The following is a 20,019-nucleotide window of genomic DNA, read 5'->3' as shown; positions in this document are numbered from 1 at the left end:
GAAACGTTTCTAGTATGTTTTAAAGATAAATAATCTTCATTTGCGACATTGTTAATTTTCATTTTTGTATTTATGCAATTATGCCTTAAGTTATGTATCTTCATATTCTTTAGCGAAATAAGTATTTTGGTTAAATAAATTATCGATTAAAATAACGATCATATCAAGAAATAAGATAGCGATGTATGTATGTAAATAAATCTTTAGCAAACGTTTATGAAATGAAAAAGAACGCAAGAACGATTCCTTTTCTTTGTTAAAACGTACCATTCAGAGGACGTAACTCTCCTTGCATGACACACGACTAGGAAATTATTAAAATCTTCAAGAATGTTATACCTGCTTGAAGATTATTCGTATGTTCCAAATCTATTCTGACACTCGCGTTACTACGATAGTTTTTCTTTATTGTATATCGTTATTTCGTTTCAAATTTCAATTCAGACTTTTGGCAAACTGCTTAATATTACGGTACATAGGAATACGATAGATTTAAAAATCAAGCTACAAATGAAAATTTAAGTCATCGATAATTACGAGAAGCGTGCGTATTACGAAGTTCGGCTGTCAGACGCGTAAGTCACTTTTCGACACGCGAATGTTCACTTCGTCTTCTGAAATACGAATTACCATTGTCGGTTAAATGTATACACGGTGACGAGAGAAGCAGGCTACGCGTCGAGCTCCCATTTTTCTTCGTGTCTTTTGACTGTCAGGGCGTGCAGCATTCCGAAACCATCCAGCAGAAAAATTCTCTTTCTGGAGGAGTGTTGACAGATAGCTTAGATGACAGTTGGCATCTGTCAACTCGCGAGAAGGGTTGCATAATGATTTCAAGTGCATACACTTGCATCGTAGTTTCCAACGCACGGTTGTCCACGCGTTTCGCTTTACTAGCGTGCCGTGACTGCATTGTTTATGCAGGCGGAACAAAGTGCATGGTCAACACGAAGTTACGACAAGGTGAGTGTCTTAAGTGTATTCAAATTCCATCCTGAAGAAGTTGCACTCATAAAGGAACGAGGAGCTGTCCTCTTAAAATTCCTAGACATTTTCAACCTTATTTACTGTTGCTCTCTGTTTACCGTTTTAAACTTTCCAATGGGTAAAAAAAAGAAAAGAATCAACCGATTAAGACCGACGCACGGTATCCTTCTGCAATTAAATTCGTTGGAACTTTATTGGCTTTTAACTCGTTCACTGGCGTGCCTTGATGTATTACTCGAAGAATTTTTAAAGACAAGATTAATTAGATCGGGGGGATTTTTTTGTGTGGTGCTTTGAAAAATTTTGGTGATTATACAAAGATAATGCGAAATGAGATCTATTAATACAGTAGACGGTCGACTACTCAAATTACTTTAAATACTTTTTTCATGTTTATGAAATGTATATTTGCACAAAATATCTTTTAGTTTCTATGTAGGTTTTCGTATCTTGTTTCAAACTTTAAGATTGTCGATTGTGTTTCATATAAGACACATAATGTATTTATAAAAGTATTTATAAATATTTCTTATAAGTATTCAAATAATTTAAATAGCCATAGTTTATCTCTTAATAAAAAGAATAGAAAAGAAAGAATGAAAAGTTCTTTTTAAATGCGATGGTTATTTCTCCGTGAAATATACGAAAACTGAAACACGAATTGCCAGAGGAGCCAGTTGTTGGAAATGTGTTCCCATAATCTTCCGCTTTTTTTCGCCCGTTGACTCCTATCCGGAAATAAATGCTGCGGGATCGTAAAGCTCTTTGCGAATATGTTCGTTTAAAATTGCCAGCTCCTGCGAGCAGCGTATCGTCCAGAAAAATATATAGAGCCCGAAGATTCCTGCAATGAGATATTTCGTTCTGGATGATAATAAGTGTCAGTTAGGGAAATTATTACAGCGAACGCCATAGGAGATTTCCGACAATAGTCGGCAAACTATTCAAGAGAACGAGATGGGAAGAAAATGCCAAACGGGGCGGCGCCGCGGTGCACTGAAACGACAACTTGATTTTGTTGAGACGAAACAGACTAATTAAGATATGAAATGAAGATCGATGGCCTCGGGAATAATCAAGCAATTGGACCAAGATATACACTATCGTTCATAAGTATTTGGCCAGCTGTACGGTGGATCCCTGACACGACGAAAAAATAATTAGTAATACTCTTACAACGCGATGAACACTCTGTATAATGCTTTAAATAAATTTCGACACGTTTGTCGACTTTTTGGTTAGAAAAATATGCGTCCACATAACGAGGAACGCATTTCTGCGCTGTGCGCGTCCATTGTATTTTTTTGAACTATAAGATTCTCGTGAAGCAGGCATCTACTACAGTCCGATCCAAGTAACACGAAAAAGAACAATAAATTTCGAAATTTTTAACCTTTCTTCGTTCAAAAAAGGAAAGGTTTTTTATAAACCATACAAAAACAGAATACAAATCACTAAATATGTTGAGGTTGATAGAAGAACGAGTGGATGAATTTGTAATAGAAAAATATATTGAAATAAATAAGGGTATAAGTATAGTGTATACTGATCCAGATCTTCATTCTTATAATGTTACAATACGACAGAAGCGATAGGGAGCACGTACATATATTTACAACAAAGAACATTACCAAAAAAGTTAACCTTGTAGCTGTAGCTAAAGACTACAAGAAACAACAATAGTAATCTTATAGCTCCTTTGTTTGTAGACCTTGTAACCACAAAACATAATTTGGACCTCTCCTTATTTAGAATATTTTTTTGTTTTGCTAAATTCTATTCTCTTCGTAACAGCGGCCTCCAAGTGACGGGTATACAAAAGGAAAGGTATAGTGTTTTTCTTGAAGTAATTACTTCAACAAGACTATTACAATATTTTATCGATTCCTTATTCTCCTTTTCTGTAAAAATCCTTAATATCGATACTTTTCAATGTTTCATTAAAACTCTCATTCGTGCTATCTATCTACGACAATACAAAAAATTATAAAAATCCAGAAACATTACGACATATGCATTCCCCAAGATATTGGTTCTCCTATCTGCAGCTGGTTTTCCCTTTGGCTGTACGCGAAAAGGTAGTCGGTTCATTATTAAGAAATACTTTCATTATTTAAAGTTGTTCCCTAAATATTCAAAGGAGGCGATACGGAAAGGCGGTAGAAACGTAGTAGCACGCGACGCAAGCTACGTTGCCGTTGGATATATAAACGTCTATCCTAAGTATTTCGTGCGTGTTTAGCCGGTTATTTCTCGTATAAAAGGCAGTCCTGGCAGTAACATGCGTTGTTGTTACCGTTGTTGCTATTACCTCGTAGTGGTAGTAATTTCCATCAGTCGTTACTGCAACCTAGTAGCAGGTATATCAATATTTGGCAACAGTTGACGTGGTGGTACCTATTCCCCGTCGTTGCTTCATTATTTGCTCTTGTTTCTGTCACAATTAGTAATGGGACGGTAGGTTGGCGGAGCTCACGAGTTTCAACGCAAACAGTCCAGGAAACGTATTTAAGCTAGCTGAGTATGTTTGGTTCACCAATGGGAATAGTTGAGACACCAGTCTTACGACTCCTATTCTACGGTTAAACTTGAAGCTCATTTAGACTGTTTCAGCAGATGGGGAACACGGATCGTCGCTGTGATTTCAGATGGGTGATTTCTTGCAAGCGTCGTGCCAGCCAAATAATCGCGGGATGCGTTATGATTTATACCGAATACTCTGATTCTTTTTTTTTTCCCGAATGGAACATGAATATTTTTTTTTTAATTGTGTGGAAAAAATGTTGAATCTTCTGACATTTGTTTCTATCGCAGAAAGGAGCACGTAATGAAGTAATAAGGTAACTATTGTCAGAGAATAATCGAGGAGTTAGTTAGAGAAGTTTTATTAATAAAATCGTTCGTTCACGTAAATCTAGTTTAATAGGAAAATTAAAATATACGGATATTGTCTTCGTTTTCCTAAATTCTGGCAAATGAACAAATAAAAGTTAGGAATAAATAAAATGTAAAAGCGTATGGTACGTGGTATAGTGAGCAAACTCGTATCAATCGTGTTATTAACAATTTATATAGTGACTTTTACATGGAAAATAGTCTGGTGTTATTTATGCAAACGTATATAAAACGCAATTTTTGTACGATCAGTTCCAGAAGCGACTGCGCGCGATGGGTTGATGCATCGATAAATTAAGAAATTTATTCGTGTTGTACAAATTACAGGATGAAATCGTCCAACGTCCATAACTCCGGCTAATGGATCAAACGAAAATATTCATACATCGCCGTGAAAAGCTAAATAAAAGAGAAAAATATCGTCCAAAGAGAAACGTTAAAAGTATCAGACAACGATCGTCAAAAGTTCGTTCTGTCCTTGGGTAGCACGATTTGTGTTTTATTAATTGCGTGTTAGCGTACACTTTGTGCGTATTGTTTTACAAATATATGAGTATAATCAACACGTTAATCAACTATTTTTATCGCCAATACAAATTACGACTTGTCTTTCGGTATATCCGAGAACGTCGTTAAGGTTATGGCTCATCTAGACAAGATTCATTTGGAATCGCGGGCGTTACAACATATTCTTCTTGGCGCGTACGTCTGAGCAATTTCGCCGTTGCCATTTTCCACAGCAATCGATTAATCTGCCGTCGAGCGAGTTCCGGTGGAGGGATATCGGGATGGGAGTGGCGAGCAACCAATTTCGCGGCGGAAAAAGTTTAATTACAGTGAACGTTGGTGACATATTCCGGTGTAAACACGTCTGTACAGCGCGCCAGTAGAGAAAGACAGTTCGACGACTCTTCTCGAGGTAGAATTCTTCCTCGATGGTGACGCGACGCTCGCTTGATCACCGGATGTCGTTTCGTTATCGTTCTACCCTTTTGCTCGTCGTTGCTCCTCTTTTTATCTTGTACACACCGACTGCCGTTCGCTAGGTGGAGTTTAAATTGGTCCGCTTTCTGCCGGCAATCAAAGTCTAATCAAACTTTAACGAGTATCACGAATGCTCCCTGGACGATCGTCCAGCTCGGGAATTCAACGTCGGCTCGATCTGCGACAGTATAGTCGGTAAGGGTTACGCTGGATTTACGGCTCTTTTAAAAATTTCAACGATCAGCCGACAACGTTGAATATGGGCAGATGTGTGTCCCGACCGCTGAATTAAATTTTACCGATAGGTTTCGTTCCCCTTTTTTCCACTGACAATGAGACCACGTCCATTCAACCGAAGTATGATTAAACCTTAAAGTATCAAATTCCATCACGTTATAGAAATTTTTACGGTTCTCTATATTCTTCTGTATATAGTTGCTGAACATTGTGGTTTTATTCACAAGTACCTATAATTACTATTAATACGAAAGACATTAATAATTAATAATCGTGCAATGGTACTTAATAATATTCCAACGATATTATGAAATTTGATTATTTCCAGGGGATGCTTTACGTTCTGAACAATGCACGGCGCTAATTTTATCGGTAGATTTGTCTTGAAATATATATTTAAGTCAAACAATGCCGTTGTGCGGCTTCGATTCAATTTATTTAATACGAAGTCCTTTGTAAAATGATATTTAAATGACCGATGAAAATGATCAGATAAAATATTCCTCGTGTATGTGCATATTTCTCCTATATAAAATATAACTATCCTCGAAGTTCCTGAAGTATGTTATTATAAATTTTTGATCTCCTTCAAGTAGAGAGTATTGTAATGTAAATTTGAAATCTTTTTCTGCAATGCCATAACCAAAAATTTAGCTATGTTCGTCGTAAGATTGTTGAAATACATTTGAGAAGGTACTGGAGTACTTAGAGTAATAGCTGCGGATTCCTTGGATCGATCGTAACTGGATTTCTCTTTTAATTCAGATCATTTTTTGATTCTTACGTTCAGGAAATATCGGGCCAATGTTTAAGCGTGATATGTGTAAATGAAGTGATTAACATCTTCATAATCGTGAAATTTAGTGGTCAATTCCCTATATTTACGACTTTGAAATAATAAAATTGCGCAAAATCATGTGGAAATTACTTGAGTTAAATATAATACCTTAACACAAACATGCATTTAACATGCAGTTAAAGTTTTATTTGAAAAAACGAAGTACAATATGCCCAATATAAAAATTGCTTTATTTATCGAATAATTATTTTTTCTCGGATAAAATAACGCCGCTGTTCCGAACCTATCATTAAATAATAAATTCAATTTCATGAACTACGAATTAAAGTTTCTAAAAATTCTTTTCTCTTAGGTAAAATAACGTGACGTCAATCTCAATTTTTTTCGTGAGATTAAAGTTCATTCGAATTGAAAAATACGTATTTCTTGATATTTGCTTTGACCAGTGCTTGCAGCTGATAATTGATATATTGAAAATAAATGATTTTCGTAATTTTCAACGCTGTTTTTGAAATGATTCTTTTCGTATGAAGGCACGACGATTGAAATATAACATTTCACTGAGCTCTTTCGTGTCGTCGCTCGCACTGCGACTCTTTATTTACGGCTATTTTCGTTCGCATTTATTTCGGCCCGCGAGCTATACGCGAATTTATCGATTTCATTTCATGAAGTTTTAAAACGTACTCTCGCCGAACAAAAAGGTGCAATGAATACGAAATTTCCATGAAAATGAGAGGGATGTGGTTTGAAACCTACATACACCTGGGTAGGGATGCAGTGGGAAAACCAAACTGTTTATAGAATTCAGCGCTTTAGCGTTAAATATTTTTATTATATCAATTAATGTTGTATAATTTTACGATTATCAATCATATTATTTCCCTTCTATTATATTTATTCTTTATGTTTATGTTATTTATGTATGTTGTTTATAATATAAAATAAAGTTCGCAAAATTAATCGGCTGTATAAATTACTTGGTATACTTTATGTAAAATTACGCGACGTAAGAAGTAGAAAAAACACAACTCGAAATCTGTTTTCAATAAACGTCGTTATATTCTGCAACGATGCCACAATAATACTCAGCAAGAATGATACTCGTAGAAAAATTAGCATACCTAATAGAAAAACTGTCAATACGAATTAAATTTGGAAAAATTCCCAATAAACATATCGATATCAACATCTGTCTAACCAAAGCGTTTGCTATCTACGAGATCTCACAAAGCTGTATAATGATTAATATATTTCCAGGAACGGTAATAAAAATTGATCGAATGTTTTCATTATGAACTGAAGGCAATCAAGCTTTTTTCATCGCGGTATTAGCGCCCGAGCAATGCCTATGAATACTTCCCAATTAATAGCTAACGAATAATCCGTTCGCTTGATAGTGAGCAAACACGCCGCGCAACGAAACCAAACAGCCTTATTAATGCCCGGCTAGCAAACATTTTCGCGCAAACACCAATTAGCAGACACGATAGCATTGAAGGCGCTCGGAAAAATCGGCGCGGAAAAATCGATAAGGGCGAAAGCGAACCGATGCCTCGTGCGAAACGGACACCGGCCGCTTAATAATTTACAACGATTACGCGCGCCACGCTGGAACAAAATTTACAACGCGCGACATCGCTGCGACTAGCTTTAAACGGCTTCTAACGGCTGATTTACGATTCAACCCCCTGCAGTGACGCGTGCACACGCTTCCATGTATCCGCATGCACCAGGCGTACGAAAGCCGGATGCTGAGGATCAGTCGCGTTGCGTGCCGAAAGAAATACACGTAAGAATTTCTGTCGTCTCGTTCTACGAACATTTGTTTTAGTCTTTGCAACGTTTCTCTCGTGCGTCGATATATGACGGCTGTGAGGGTTTGCTCGGATTAATGAAATTGTCAGAATGCTAAAAGAACGAAAGTGAACAGATTTTAAGTAGAGAAAGTCTAAACGCGTTCGATACGAAGTCGATGGAAGAAACGTGCGTGTTTGAGCGACGCCTGCGTTCAAGCATATTCCAATCGCTAATACGATATATACTCTTGTCCTTAGAGTTGTCATTGCTTATCTGGGTTTTTTTAGTTGACAAAATTATATTTTAGTATTTTATTGTATTTAGTATGGTATTTAGTATTTCAGTATTATATTGTGTATTTGGGACGAACAATGCAGAGGTTCATGAGTCGTTATAGGGCAGAAGAATTCATTTTGTTGTTTGTAATGTTTTTAAAGTTGAATCGTATTTTGTATTCCGAGAAATGGGCATAAGGATCATGCTGTATTATCCGACTATACATAGACGATGCTGTGCTTCAACGTTGGTAGAAATGAGTTGTATACGTTGCGTTTCAAGAGAAATCGAAACAAGGATTTGCGTCGTGACATCCGGAAGATTCATTTTAATTTTTGTAATATTTCTAAGGATCAAGAGCATTTTGTATTCAGAGAAGTGGACACAAGGATCAGTCTTTGTTATGTGAATGGGCGGTGCCCTGTTTCAACGATTTCGCTCTAAATCAACATTCACGTTTATCAGGAAATCGCGTTGAAATTGTTAGTTTTCCAACGGACGCTTTCACTGTTTTTTTTATTAAACTCAATCGAATTTTATGTCATTTTTATAGATAATATTAGTTTCGTAATATTCGAAAATATATTTTATTTTTGATGCTACAAATCCGTAATAGAATACAAGAGGAGGTCAGTTGTGATCTTTTATTTTTGAATGATATCTTACTTTAAATTGAACTTAAACATTTTCACGATATGAATATTTCGTCGTTTCATTTCTGAAAACGGTAAGAATCGGCCTTTGTTTAAATGTATAACAGCTATTTGTATAACACTATGTATGTATAACACTATTTTTAAAACAGCGTACTAAATCATGGAAGCTGTTTAAAAAGTTATAGCCATTCGTCTGAAAGCAGATTAATTTTGAGCGATAACATTTCTTTTAACAGTCACAAGGTTTAGAGATAGTCACATCGAATAATTAAAGTGGGACACTGTACGTGTACTACGGTTGAACTGCAATAGCAGCGTAATTGACATACCTTCGTTAATTATCGTTCTGCTTATTAAGCTGACCTATCCTAGAAAGAGCACGAGTGGGGGTAATGATGCGGTTGAAAATAGAGGATCGTGCTAAGTGTCTGGATAACATAAAAATAGCAATACATTTGTAAATTGTTTAGAAATATTTTATTGCTCCAATGTTAGATATATCTTTGAATTAAACTTAAACATACGATATATATATATAGAAATCTTGTATGAATATATAACGCGTGTTACGTGAAACATTTTGAAGTTTCATTAACATTGTAGTGAGGCACGACAGTCACGATTATATTGTTAATTGAAATAGGATTGGAAATATACATGGAAGGTACAAGATATTTTAAGTATACATTTCATAAAAATCACAAAAATTCGATTATCCATTCGGTAGGTCCACCTCTAACATTTATTATATGTTTAAGATGCCTGTTTATGTCGTATACTAATTTGTCACTAAATACATATTTGTAACAAATATCTCTTATACTCCACGCAGGTTGTCAGTCTTGTTTTATATTTTATCGATATAATCATGATCATAATCTCATTACAGTTGTAATGAATTTTCAAAACGTTTCGTACAGCGCATGTATTTAATATATTCGTAAAAGATTGTCATATATGCTGGAATTGTCTCGCGAGCCAGTGTATTCCAAAAAGACGAGCAATGTCGATAGAACAGTAAATTTAGCGATGTCTGCCGGCAAAATCGGATCGTCGGTGGCGAAATCGCAAGGGGTAGAAAAAGGGTGAGTGGGTGGATGTATCACGAGGTAAAAATATACTTGCCGCAATAACCGAGAAGCAGGGACAAAACAGATAGGTAACCCGATGGAAGTTCCGCCTGATCGAGCATTTTACATTGCTGCCATGACAGGGAACACGGGCGCATCAATGTTGAACCCGCTTCTGGTGGGCCTGGCAGCAATAGCGACCTTTTTGATCCTGGCTGCAGCTGTAATCCTGACGGCGCTCTACCGGAAGCACTCGAACGGTCGGCCCGGAAGTCCAAAGCACGCTCCCATCGTGTGCGAGCCACCTAATGCAGGTGCAACTACTCCGGTACACCCCCAGACCAAGCAGGCGGTCGATGACATCGATCCGGACATCATACCCAACGAGTATGGTGAGTCTACGGCTTTCCGATTGTTCGAAACGTTCGCTAAACTATGGCCTTCGTGTACACAACGCGATCATACAGACGGTACTTGCAACGGGAAAGAACGTGATTCTTCGGACAAAAATAAATCGAAGATATAAAATGACATTTTTCCATGCTTGACGTTTTGCTTGCGAGAAAATCGGCTTTGAAAAACTGTCAAGTAGACTTCAGTTTAATTAATTATCGCCTGTACAGAAGCGAGGACTCGGCAGGAGCTTATCCTACGGGTGAAAACATGTCGAGAACGTATAATAAAGTTTTTTCATTCGACACCTTGTTCTTGAGAAAATCAAATTTGAACCATGATCTCGGAATCACCGTGTGGATCAAACCAAAATATACGTGTCTTTTATTGCAATTAAAATCTTCCATTTTAATATGATTTAATACGTTGAAAAAATCGGTACAAGTTATCCCATGACTCAAAATGAAACCAACATCCTTGAAGATTTGTCAAGTATAAGCGAACTTGGCTAATTTAATGTTTCCTACCTTTTTTTACATCAGTGCCAGAGAGTCTATTTACGAGAATTATTTGTTCCTAGTCTGTGGATCGTAATGAGAAGCTATGATTAATTAGAGTTTCTTGTCAGGTAAGCAAACAAAAATTCAGTTCAAAAGGGTCGAACGTTGTTACAAAATCGTGAGTGGAAATATTCGACTATGCTATGCCCAAAAGCTGAAAACCTAAATGCTTGAAAACAAAGGATGGATTCGGTGTTTGTATCGTAAAGCTAGGTACAATGGTCCTATTCACTGCAAACATTTTTTCTGTCCAAAAGAAAGAAAAAATGTACACGAAGCACAAAGTTCGCCAAATAAACTAGATTTGGCAAATATACGTGTACAGGTAGAAAAAGAATTCTTGTTGGTAAACTGGTTAAAATGTACCTTTATCTGTTTATTCCATTGGTTGTTTAATTGCTCGTCTTCGCCACGATTGATAGCCACGATTCGCGTAACTGGAACAATCGCAGGTCGATTATCGTACCGCTTTCGTGTACCTGTACTTATACCTCCGTGTGCCTTCGGATCGTGCAATTTCTTGGATTATCGACGTGGCCCGCTCTATTTTTGTTTCAATTGTTCATTGAGAAGTGTGGCTATTTTCAGTAGAGTTAAAAACAGATTTCATGGATTCCTTTAACCCTGCTACGCGTGTTACGTTTTGTTTGGCTCGTTTTGGTTGTGTTGCCGTTAATTTTTGAATTTAGATTAAATTGTAGCGTTGTCTCTTATCTAATGCGATTGGCAATTAAACTCCACGTTTCGGCTAACCTGCTACGCGCAGGAGTACTGGCACGGGAGAGAATTAAAGTTGGTGAAAATAAATGTTCGCTTAATCCTATTATATTATTAAACAAATATTCTTCACAAAAAAAAATGTTTATTCGTATTCTAATTGGATATTGTCAGAATTGTCGTTGAAATTTCAAATACTCGAAGTTACAATCGTTCGCAATACGTTTTCACTCTTATAATTACAAGATTTTAATTTGATAGATTTTCAATAATTTACAAATTGACAAATGCGAACACGTCGATTAACAAGACTAACAAGAACTGGGAACTAATCACACAGAAATGAGGAATTAACTACTCTGAACTAAGGAATTATCTCTCCTTCTTCTATGTCGCTATGCTTATTTATATTTAGGTCTACCGTGGAGGGGTCGTCATGTGACGGGTTATTTCGTGGGGGTTGTGAGACTCGAATTTGGTTTCTATATAAATTGTTAAAATTTATTTAAATTTCAAATTGGAACGCTCACTCGCGCTATTGGTAGTTTTAGTCTACAATACGGCGCGTGCGCTGCGCGGGACGTGACAACGCGTACTGGGTCAGGACGTAATAACAGATGCCTAGGATGTCGAGTACCTGTTATATACCGAAGTTTTATACTTAGATTTTAGTTCTATACTTTTTATATTTAGAAAGACCAATTTTTGCTTCGAATAACGCTATTGCTATAAACTTCTAGTTCTGTATTTTCCTTTTCATGATTAATATATCACCTGCAGTAGAAAAATGTATTATTCAACTGTTGAAATTTACCACCTATTATTTTATAGCTAGGATAAAGAAACGATAGCCATTTCCAATTATTTTGTAAGTAGATAAATTAAATATATTCGCTTCTGTACAGGCGATAATTAATTAAATTGAAGTCTGACAGCTTCTCAAAGTCGATTTTCTCGGAAACGAAACACGAAGAAACGTCGGTTTATATCTTCGATTTATTTTTATCCGAAGAATCACTTTTTTCCTTGTTTCAAGAATTAAATATTAATTCATATAAAAAAAATATTACTACAAATATCATTAAATATTACTACAAAATCACCCTGTATATGTATATACGAGAATATAAATTTAATATTCCGCTGAAAGATAACGCATACAAACACACACACGCACACACACACACACGTAGAATCTTCATTTTTCAAAGAATTAATTGGGATACGACACTCCACCCCCGTAGGACATATTATGTTTGTTCAGCCCATAATCTTCGGGTGAAATGAAAATTTCAGAAAGATTTTTTCACGCGATGATTGTCCTGGACAGATTATTATCGTTTCATGGAATCGTTATTGGTTTTGAAGTACCGTATCTCTCTTCCTCGTTAAATCGCTTGATTGAAAGTGGAAATTCTGCGGTTTATTCGTTTCGGTTGTAATTTACCAGTTGCAAAACATTTATAGAGTTACATATCATCTGTCAAATACCGAGCTTTTTTCTTATCCTATTCTGCCTCCGATAGATCGTTTAAAATAAAATAAAAAAATAAAAAATGTAGAAGATAGAACGAGCAGATAATTATATTTCGTTTTAAATATTTAGATACTTAACCTAAATTTCACTAAAATAATCGGCACTAAATTTTTCCATCTCTGTTTCAAATAAAATTTGTCCAAGTCCGATGTAAATGCACAATTTCGTTCTTTTAAACTTTATCATCTGATTTGAGTTTTAATTATAAACACTCTCGCTCTCTATTTAAGCTCTGATTCGCGGTACGTTTAATTTTGGAAAATACGTTGATCGAACGGAAGAAAAGATCGATAAACGTATGATAGTGTATTGTCATTTCTTTCTATTCAAATTCCCGGGAATGTTAATAGCGAATGCTTTGGCGTTCTTTTCCCATCAAAGATATTTCCGCGTCGCGTAGCAATGAATTTCGAAATGCATTGTCAGGTTAAATTGGTACGCTTCAATACACATTAATAGATCGGAAATGCAATGCCTTTATCCACAGTGAACAGTGATCAATGTGTGCTCATCAAACTTCTACATTATTATCTCAGCATTAACGTGGGCGAACGCAAAAGCACTGTCCACCGCGTCGAAAGCTTTGACGCGCGATGCGTCGAAAGAAAAATGAACGAAATAATAATTATTATTTCTCCTTAAAATATAACAGTCTGAAGGTATTCTTTTCTTTCGGTTTCAATTTCTTTGAATTTCTCTGATCTATTTTCTCTCTGTTTAAAGGAACATGGTAGAGAACGACGTGAATTTAGATACCTCCGATATTTAAAATATATTCAATTCCATTAAGTAAACAAGTTTATAGTAAATAATTATTGTTTTACAATTACTTAGCTCCTTGTTGTTAATAATACCTTATTGATATCACGACTAGATATAGAATCTGAATATATTCCACGCAAATAATTATAATTGAAGCGATGTGTTGAAAATTAATAGCTATATGTATAGTATAATCATGTTTTCATTTCGATCAAAGTCAACGTTAGTTTTAAAAGCAATTGCGTGCATTTAGTAGTTGCGAAAGGAAATAAAATCATAATTGGTAATATCGTTAATACATTGTACCCATACGAGTGACATTGGTTCTATTCTTCGTACTTTAAATATCGATGCATTCAGATTTCAATAATTTTTTACCATCTTCCCCCCGGCTTTATTTCGTTAAATTTCCTCGAGCCAACGCTACGCAACATCTCACGGAAATTATTTTCTTCGCGATCTTCAAACAGAAACAAATGGAATTGAATCGTATGACCAATAAGCTGTTTACTATGGCTATATAGAGAAATATAATTTTTTATTTAAAAAGATAGCATATTAAATAAATCTAGCGCTGCTTGCGAACCTCTTTGTCCCATTGTAACGTATTGTATCGTACCCGGAGACCATTCTCGTCTAGAATTAATCGACTAATCTGCTTAGTGGATGCGCGACTTTGCATGGCTTCTTTCGAATCTGTTCACAGAGAGAAGACCTCTAACGTATACTCCGATATATAAGACACCGCCTCAACGAAGAAAGAAAGATCGAGTTATGGACGAGGCGATCTCACCAGAGAAAAGGCCGATCGTGCAACACAGTTTAGATCTACCACCGGATCCGATGTTGACCGACTGTCTGCCAACGCCGACCATAAATTATCCCCAAAACCATGTATCCCAAGCGAATACTTACAGTAATCCACCCACTATGGCGGACTTCAAGCAGATGGCAATGGACGCTTACAACCAGCGAAACAACCAAAATGTGAGATTTTCAAGAATATTTTCGTAATATATATTTCAAGTCAAAGTGAAAATGAAATTTAAACGGATCGTTGTCCAAGCTTTTATAACATCCAAATTTGAAGAATCACATCTATGTATCGGTTTCAAAGGATAACGAAAATATATTTCATATCCATCGATCTGACACAAAGAATGGAACTTGCACGATGCTTTGAAAGAATAATTCCGCACAAAGTTAATTTTATTAGAAGTTATATTCGTACAGCAGCGATCTAGAAGAAGTTAAATATTTTACAGTGGAAACATATCTCGAAACTAATTACAAGACCGAAAATAAACGTGTAATTTTCGAAACAGAAGCGTCAATATTAACCTTACAATCGTGACAATGGATTCCACTAAAAGTATAGATCTCTTTACTCGATTTAAACTAAATTTCCCTCGAAATTGTTCGATAGAGACTACTTCTCTGAAGGAACAATTCACGAGACGTCATTCTTACAGGTAATAGGACAAGAAACGAGATAACAGGTAAACGAATATACGAGCGAAAGGAGAAGCATCTCCGATATCATACAGATTTCATTCCTTTCCAGTCTATATTGTTTTAATCGCGTTTCACTCATATTCCCTCGTGCCGAGAAATGACAAAAATGGCATAGAAGCGGAATGGCCGATATCCCGGAAGCGGAACTAATCGATGAGTCCCGTGGCCATATAAATCATTCCGACAATTAGCCCCGTAAACTCATTACGGTCTGTAAATTTAATCGGGTGCCTTTTTTAGCGATATCTAATAGAGTGTATTTAGTCGAAGCCGTTTGATTAATGAGAAGCAATTAACGCTTCCCCTAGCTGCCGAAGAGGGTAGAGAGGAAGAAGTGGAAGGTCGTAGGGGAAACTAGCGAATTACCGAACGAACGATCGATAAAACGTGATACAATATTCAACAGGGAGATCGCGTTCCTTTTTTTCGCCGGAGGAAGTAATACGATCGATCCTCTTTCGTCGACGCGATTTCTCTTCTTTATCACGACCAGTCTTCCTTCTTTTTTTCTTCTGTATAATTTCTACTCTGTCTCGCATAGCCAAACCGACAAGGTTGTTTTAAATATTCGAAGTTTCGAAGACGGCCACAGGAGACCTAGGGCACGAGCCAAGAAAACGGATCGCTCGTTTTAATATGCGGCAGTCTTCTACTTTAACTTTTCCGGTTTAGCGAGGCCTTGGGTTATCTGTGCTTTCGCCAGTTTAATTACATCGAAGTTTCCTCGATAATTCGAGAGGTTCCGATGCGCGTATATAACTCGTCTTGAACTCGACTTCAGTTTCCTTTCGACACTGGTCGCGTTCCGTCGAGTGTCTGAATAATTTTAATACCGATTCGAACCAGTACCCCATCCAGCCACCATCTACGCCATTACTTCGTCGTCCTTTTCATTAACCGATCCCGATATTCCTGCTGGATGTTTTCGTTTCACTGTTTTTGTTTTCCTCGGAATTACGTAGCCAGTCGCGGTTTTCGATTATTTCCAACCTCGCTCCGCGCGTTCGTTCCCCGTCAGCTCTTCCATTATTAATTCCAACCCCGAATTTGCAATTTTCACAAGTATCGATACATTTGCATTTACCGTTCTTCTTTTTTTCTCTCTCTCTCTCTCTCTTTCTTCCTCCGTTTGTAGCTTCTCTCTTTCGCTCGTCCACTCGCATTTCACGCGGCTCTATCGTAAATCGGAAGTTTTGGTTATTTTCCAAACGAATAGTTTACGCAGCTTCTGGAATACGATATAGATTTTATTGCTCTCGAGATCCGATTTAACGTATCTGGTTTTTGCGCTAATAATACGGTTGTAAGCGACGCTAAATTATACACTCGCGGTATATGTAAATTACATATTTTTAATACGTGATTTGAACTCGAGGAACTGCAATTTTGAAGTAAACTTTTGTAGCTTAATTAAAAAAAAGAAGAAAAAAAGAAATTGGAATCGGTATCTATCTGCAGTATATTTGGAAACAGCAATTGGCATCATTTTATTTGGCTCACCTTTCGTATATTTTGTTGTTAGTTACACTGAAATTAACGAGTTTTAAATGCGCAATTTTCAAGATATAAAAGCGTGTCTTTTTCCTGTTTTTATGAAATAAATGCGATGTATTAATAAGTAATCATTCATAAAAATTAAATCCATTTATCGTCAATTTTAAAACTGTTTTGGCATGGCTTTGATATATTAAATGAAAATAGAACGCGTTGATGCAATATGGTAACGTGCAAACTCAATTAACATTGAAAAAACAAGTTAGAAAAAGCACGTTTACCTTTCAGAAAAGTCTCTAAGGACGCGAACTAACCTTCCGTAAAGCATTTAACGTTTTACGTTCTCGACGCAATTAACTGAAACTCAATTTTAAAGAATGTTTACATCCTTCGAAAAGCGTTAAAGAAAATAATTAATCTCTCTCCATCGTAAACTAGTTAAGCGCTAGTTTCTGCCAAACTGGACAGCCATTAAAATTTCAAATTACGTAATTATTACTCCTACTTAATGCGTGTAGCCTTCTGTTTTTATTGCGTTCGATCCTATTAAAACATTTTCCTTGTACCTTTGAAACACGGAAAATCTAAATGATACGGATTGCTTGACATATTTATCCAATTTTTCACGAAACACTGAAGATTAACGTGTTCCATAAAATACATGGAATTTATTTATTTTATCCAATGTCGAATTTATAAAATTCCAAATATTTTCATTACAATGAGAACTATAAAGTCAAATATGACAAAAAATGTGAGAATTTTCAGGATAATCTAATATCAGTGAACGGACGAAAAACTTTAGCATTAAGGAATTAACTCGTTGCTCGACTAGCAATCGATGGTTAACGTTTATTTTTCGAAACGAAGAATCCTGTTTCATTGATTGCAGGTATACTACAGTCTCCAGAGGTCAGGCAAAGGGTTATCGTCGATGCCGCAGAGGCCAGTTTCCTCGTCGGTTTCCGCGCAGGGGAAGTTCCATCAACCGGAAGTGGTGACGCGCTCGAATCGAATACAAGAGAGTTGTATATAAAGCTCGTGATGAAAGTCTCACCGTGTCTAGACACTTGAGCGACTCTGCACGGCGTTCGTACGAAAAGCTAGTTACAAAGTGCGCGAACATCGTTTCCGAGCCTGTGAAACGGAGTCGAAATTCTCGCGAGCCGAGTCGCACGTTGCGTCTTTCTACGATCGACGTGCGAAATTCCAAGCATCTTCGCGAAACACTGCGAACAATTCGCTGTACAAAAGGAAAAACGAGGAAAACGAGAGGAAAAGAGAGAAAGAAGTAAAAAATAAAAGAGGGAGAAACCGACGGAAAAATTCCGTGTTTCTGACGAGAATGGGGACCTGCAGCCGGATGGGTCGACGATTTTAGTCGCGTACACCATCAGATTGGACAAGTGGATGTCCAGTTGCAGGTTTAATGAAACGTTGATGATCAGACAGGAACTCGATGCTTGACGAAGTGTATCGAATCGTTTGAATTGTACGTTCTTTTTCTACCTGCAGATTTTTATAATAGAGTACGGCCACGTTACACGAATAAAACGGAAATAGAAAAGCAGAGAGAACGGAAACAGAGCTCGATAAGAGCAAAGTCCAATTTGACGAGGCAGCGTCCTTGAATTATCGAATATACAGTTTGTAACGCGAAATGGATATCTCGAACGATCTTCGTTCTTGTTCACGTTGCGTACATGAACCTTGGAATCGTGCATTGTACTGTTTATATGAGATTAGTTTTTGTACAAAGATCTATTGTAAATAGGCGAGACAGCCTGCTCCTAGTGGATAGTTACCGATGTCCGAATTTCATTCGCTAAAGTCACGTGTTATGTCGGGGAGAGGATTGTTCGGTCACGTAAGATAAATACTCGATGGCATACGAAATAAAGAGAATACGTTTCATCTGTTTTACAGAAACGAGCTTCGCCCACTTGTCGTCCTGTCCGAACCTTTTCCCGATCTTCTCTATTAAGAGAGCAGAAAACGTACCGAACGAGCAGTCAAAATTTCAGTCGCACGTGAGTCGAATCGCATTTCGCGTTTCCTCTCACTGACCGCTAACCATTCTCCATCCCGGACGTGAAGAAAATCTTAGCGCATCACGTGCATTTACGGCGGTGAAAGCAGCATGAAAATTTTATTCGTAGCAGAACCACTCAACTATCAAATAACACCTACGACCGTATCGAACGACGATTTGATTTAAATTTTGAAGTTTAAATTTTCGACGACGATAAAGGCACGATTAACCTTTCATTTCGAAACAATCTTCTAACGTTTACCCTGTTAACCGGAGAAGATGAATATAATCATTTTTTCATTGACGAATCTCCTATCTCTTTCCCGTGTCGTTTCATCTTCTTTGAAAATATAATATATCTACATTTGCGAGAGCTAAATCGAGTTTAACGAAAATTAACGTGTCCGTATTAATTTTGAATTCCATGATTACAGAAGTAGGTATTTATTTAAGAGACGACACGGTTAACAGATGAATATCGATGCGTTGTTATGTTATTATCTCGTCTGAGATCATTTTAATCTTAAAAATTTATTTTGTCTATTAAGCCATGTAAACCTTCTTTCTCTTATTTGTGTTCGTCTTAAACGAAGCTGAATGCATCGTTTAGGTTCATTTTCGTTGGCATTATTGTCATTCGTAAATGAATGTCAAGTCGATATATTTTGTGTATTATACTGCTTCAATATAAATTTCATTTTGTCTTTTTTTGTGTTGTTAATTTTACGATTTCTTTCAAACTTTACCTTTTATTTTAGTTTCTGTGACGTGCGTTGTTAAGGTAAAAGTAAAGGTAAAGGTAAGGTGAAGGTATTCCTCAAAAAGCTTGAAATTTTCTTAAATAAGTTTGCTTAATCAAACGTATATTCATGCGCCCATTTGGAATCTATCGTATTATAATTTGTAAGTATCTTTACAACGCAGGTAAGTATAATTTCACATTCGTAAATTATCCCGATAGGAATAACGCGTAAGAAAAACGCATCTTCGTTAATTTTCACACTTACAACGATTATTGCTCGAACTCTTTGGGTTTTCAGCGTTTAGCACTTTAACAAAATATGGAAGACTTCTCAAAAACAACGCTTATGTACTACGTATGTACATATTTTATATACAAACTTTAAAAAATAAATTGTATCGTGTCCTGATATCCCACGACTGCTCTGATAAAGGCTCGATTGAATTAAAGATATGAAATCGGATCAAAAAATTAAATTACATTAAAGGGATGATTTTGCATCTCTCCAATTCTAACTTTCTAATACAAATTATACTCCTAAAAAATAACAAATAAACCAGTCC

The 20,019-nt window shown here is 36.5% G+C and overlaps 1 protein-coding gene across 2 annotated transcripts in view; it reads left to right on the top strand.

Annotated features, from left to right (window-relative positions):
* The window catches only part of LOC117232516 (hemicentin-2-like), a 208,386-nt gene extending 189,775 nt beyond the window's left edge, over nt 1-18,611 (top strand). For both annotated transcript variants that reach the window (XM_033491912.1, XM_033491911.1), the window contains 3 exons: nt 9,848-10,096; nt 14,380-14,660; nt 17,575-18,611. In XM_033491912.1, the coding sequence (XP_033347803.1) occupies nt 9,848-10,096; nt 14,380-14,660; nt 17,575-17,718 (674 nt within the window). In that variant the 3' untranslated portion in view covers nt 17,719-18,611. The remainder of the gene's footprint in view (nt 1-9,847; nt 10,097-14,379; nt 14,661-17,574) is intronic.
* Nucleotides 18,612-20,019: the final 1,408 nt, after the last annotated feature.

Source organism: Bombus vosnesenskii, unplaced genomic scaffold, assembly GCF_011952255.1.
Source record: "Bombus vosnesenskii isolate JDL3184/JDL3185 unplaced genomic scaffold, Bvos_JDL3184-5_v1.1 scf7180000013289, whole genome shotgun sequence".
NCBI lineage: Eukaryota > Metazoa > Arthropoda > Insecta > Hymenoptera > Apidae > Bombus > Bombus vosnesenskii.
The sequence above is the reverse complement of the archived record's forward strand: the minus strand, read 5'-3'. Positions and strand labels throughout refer to the sequence as shown.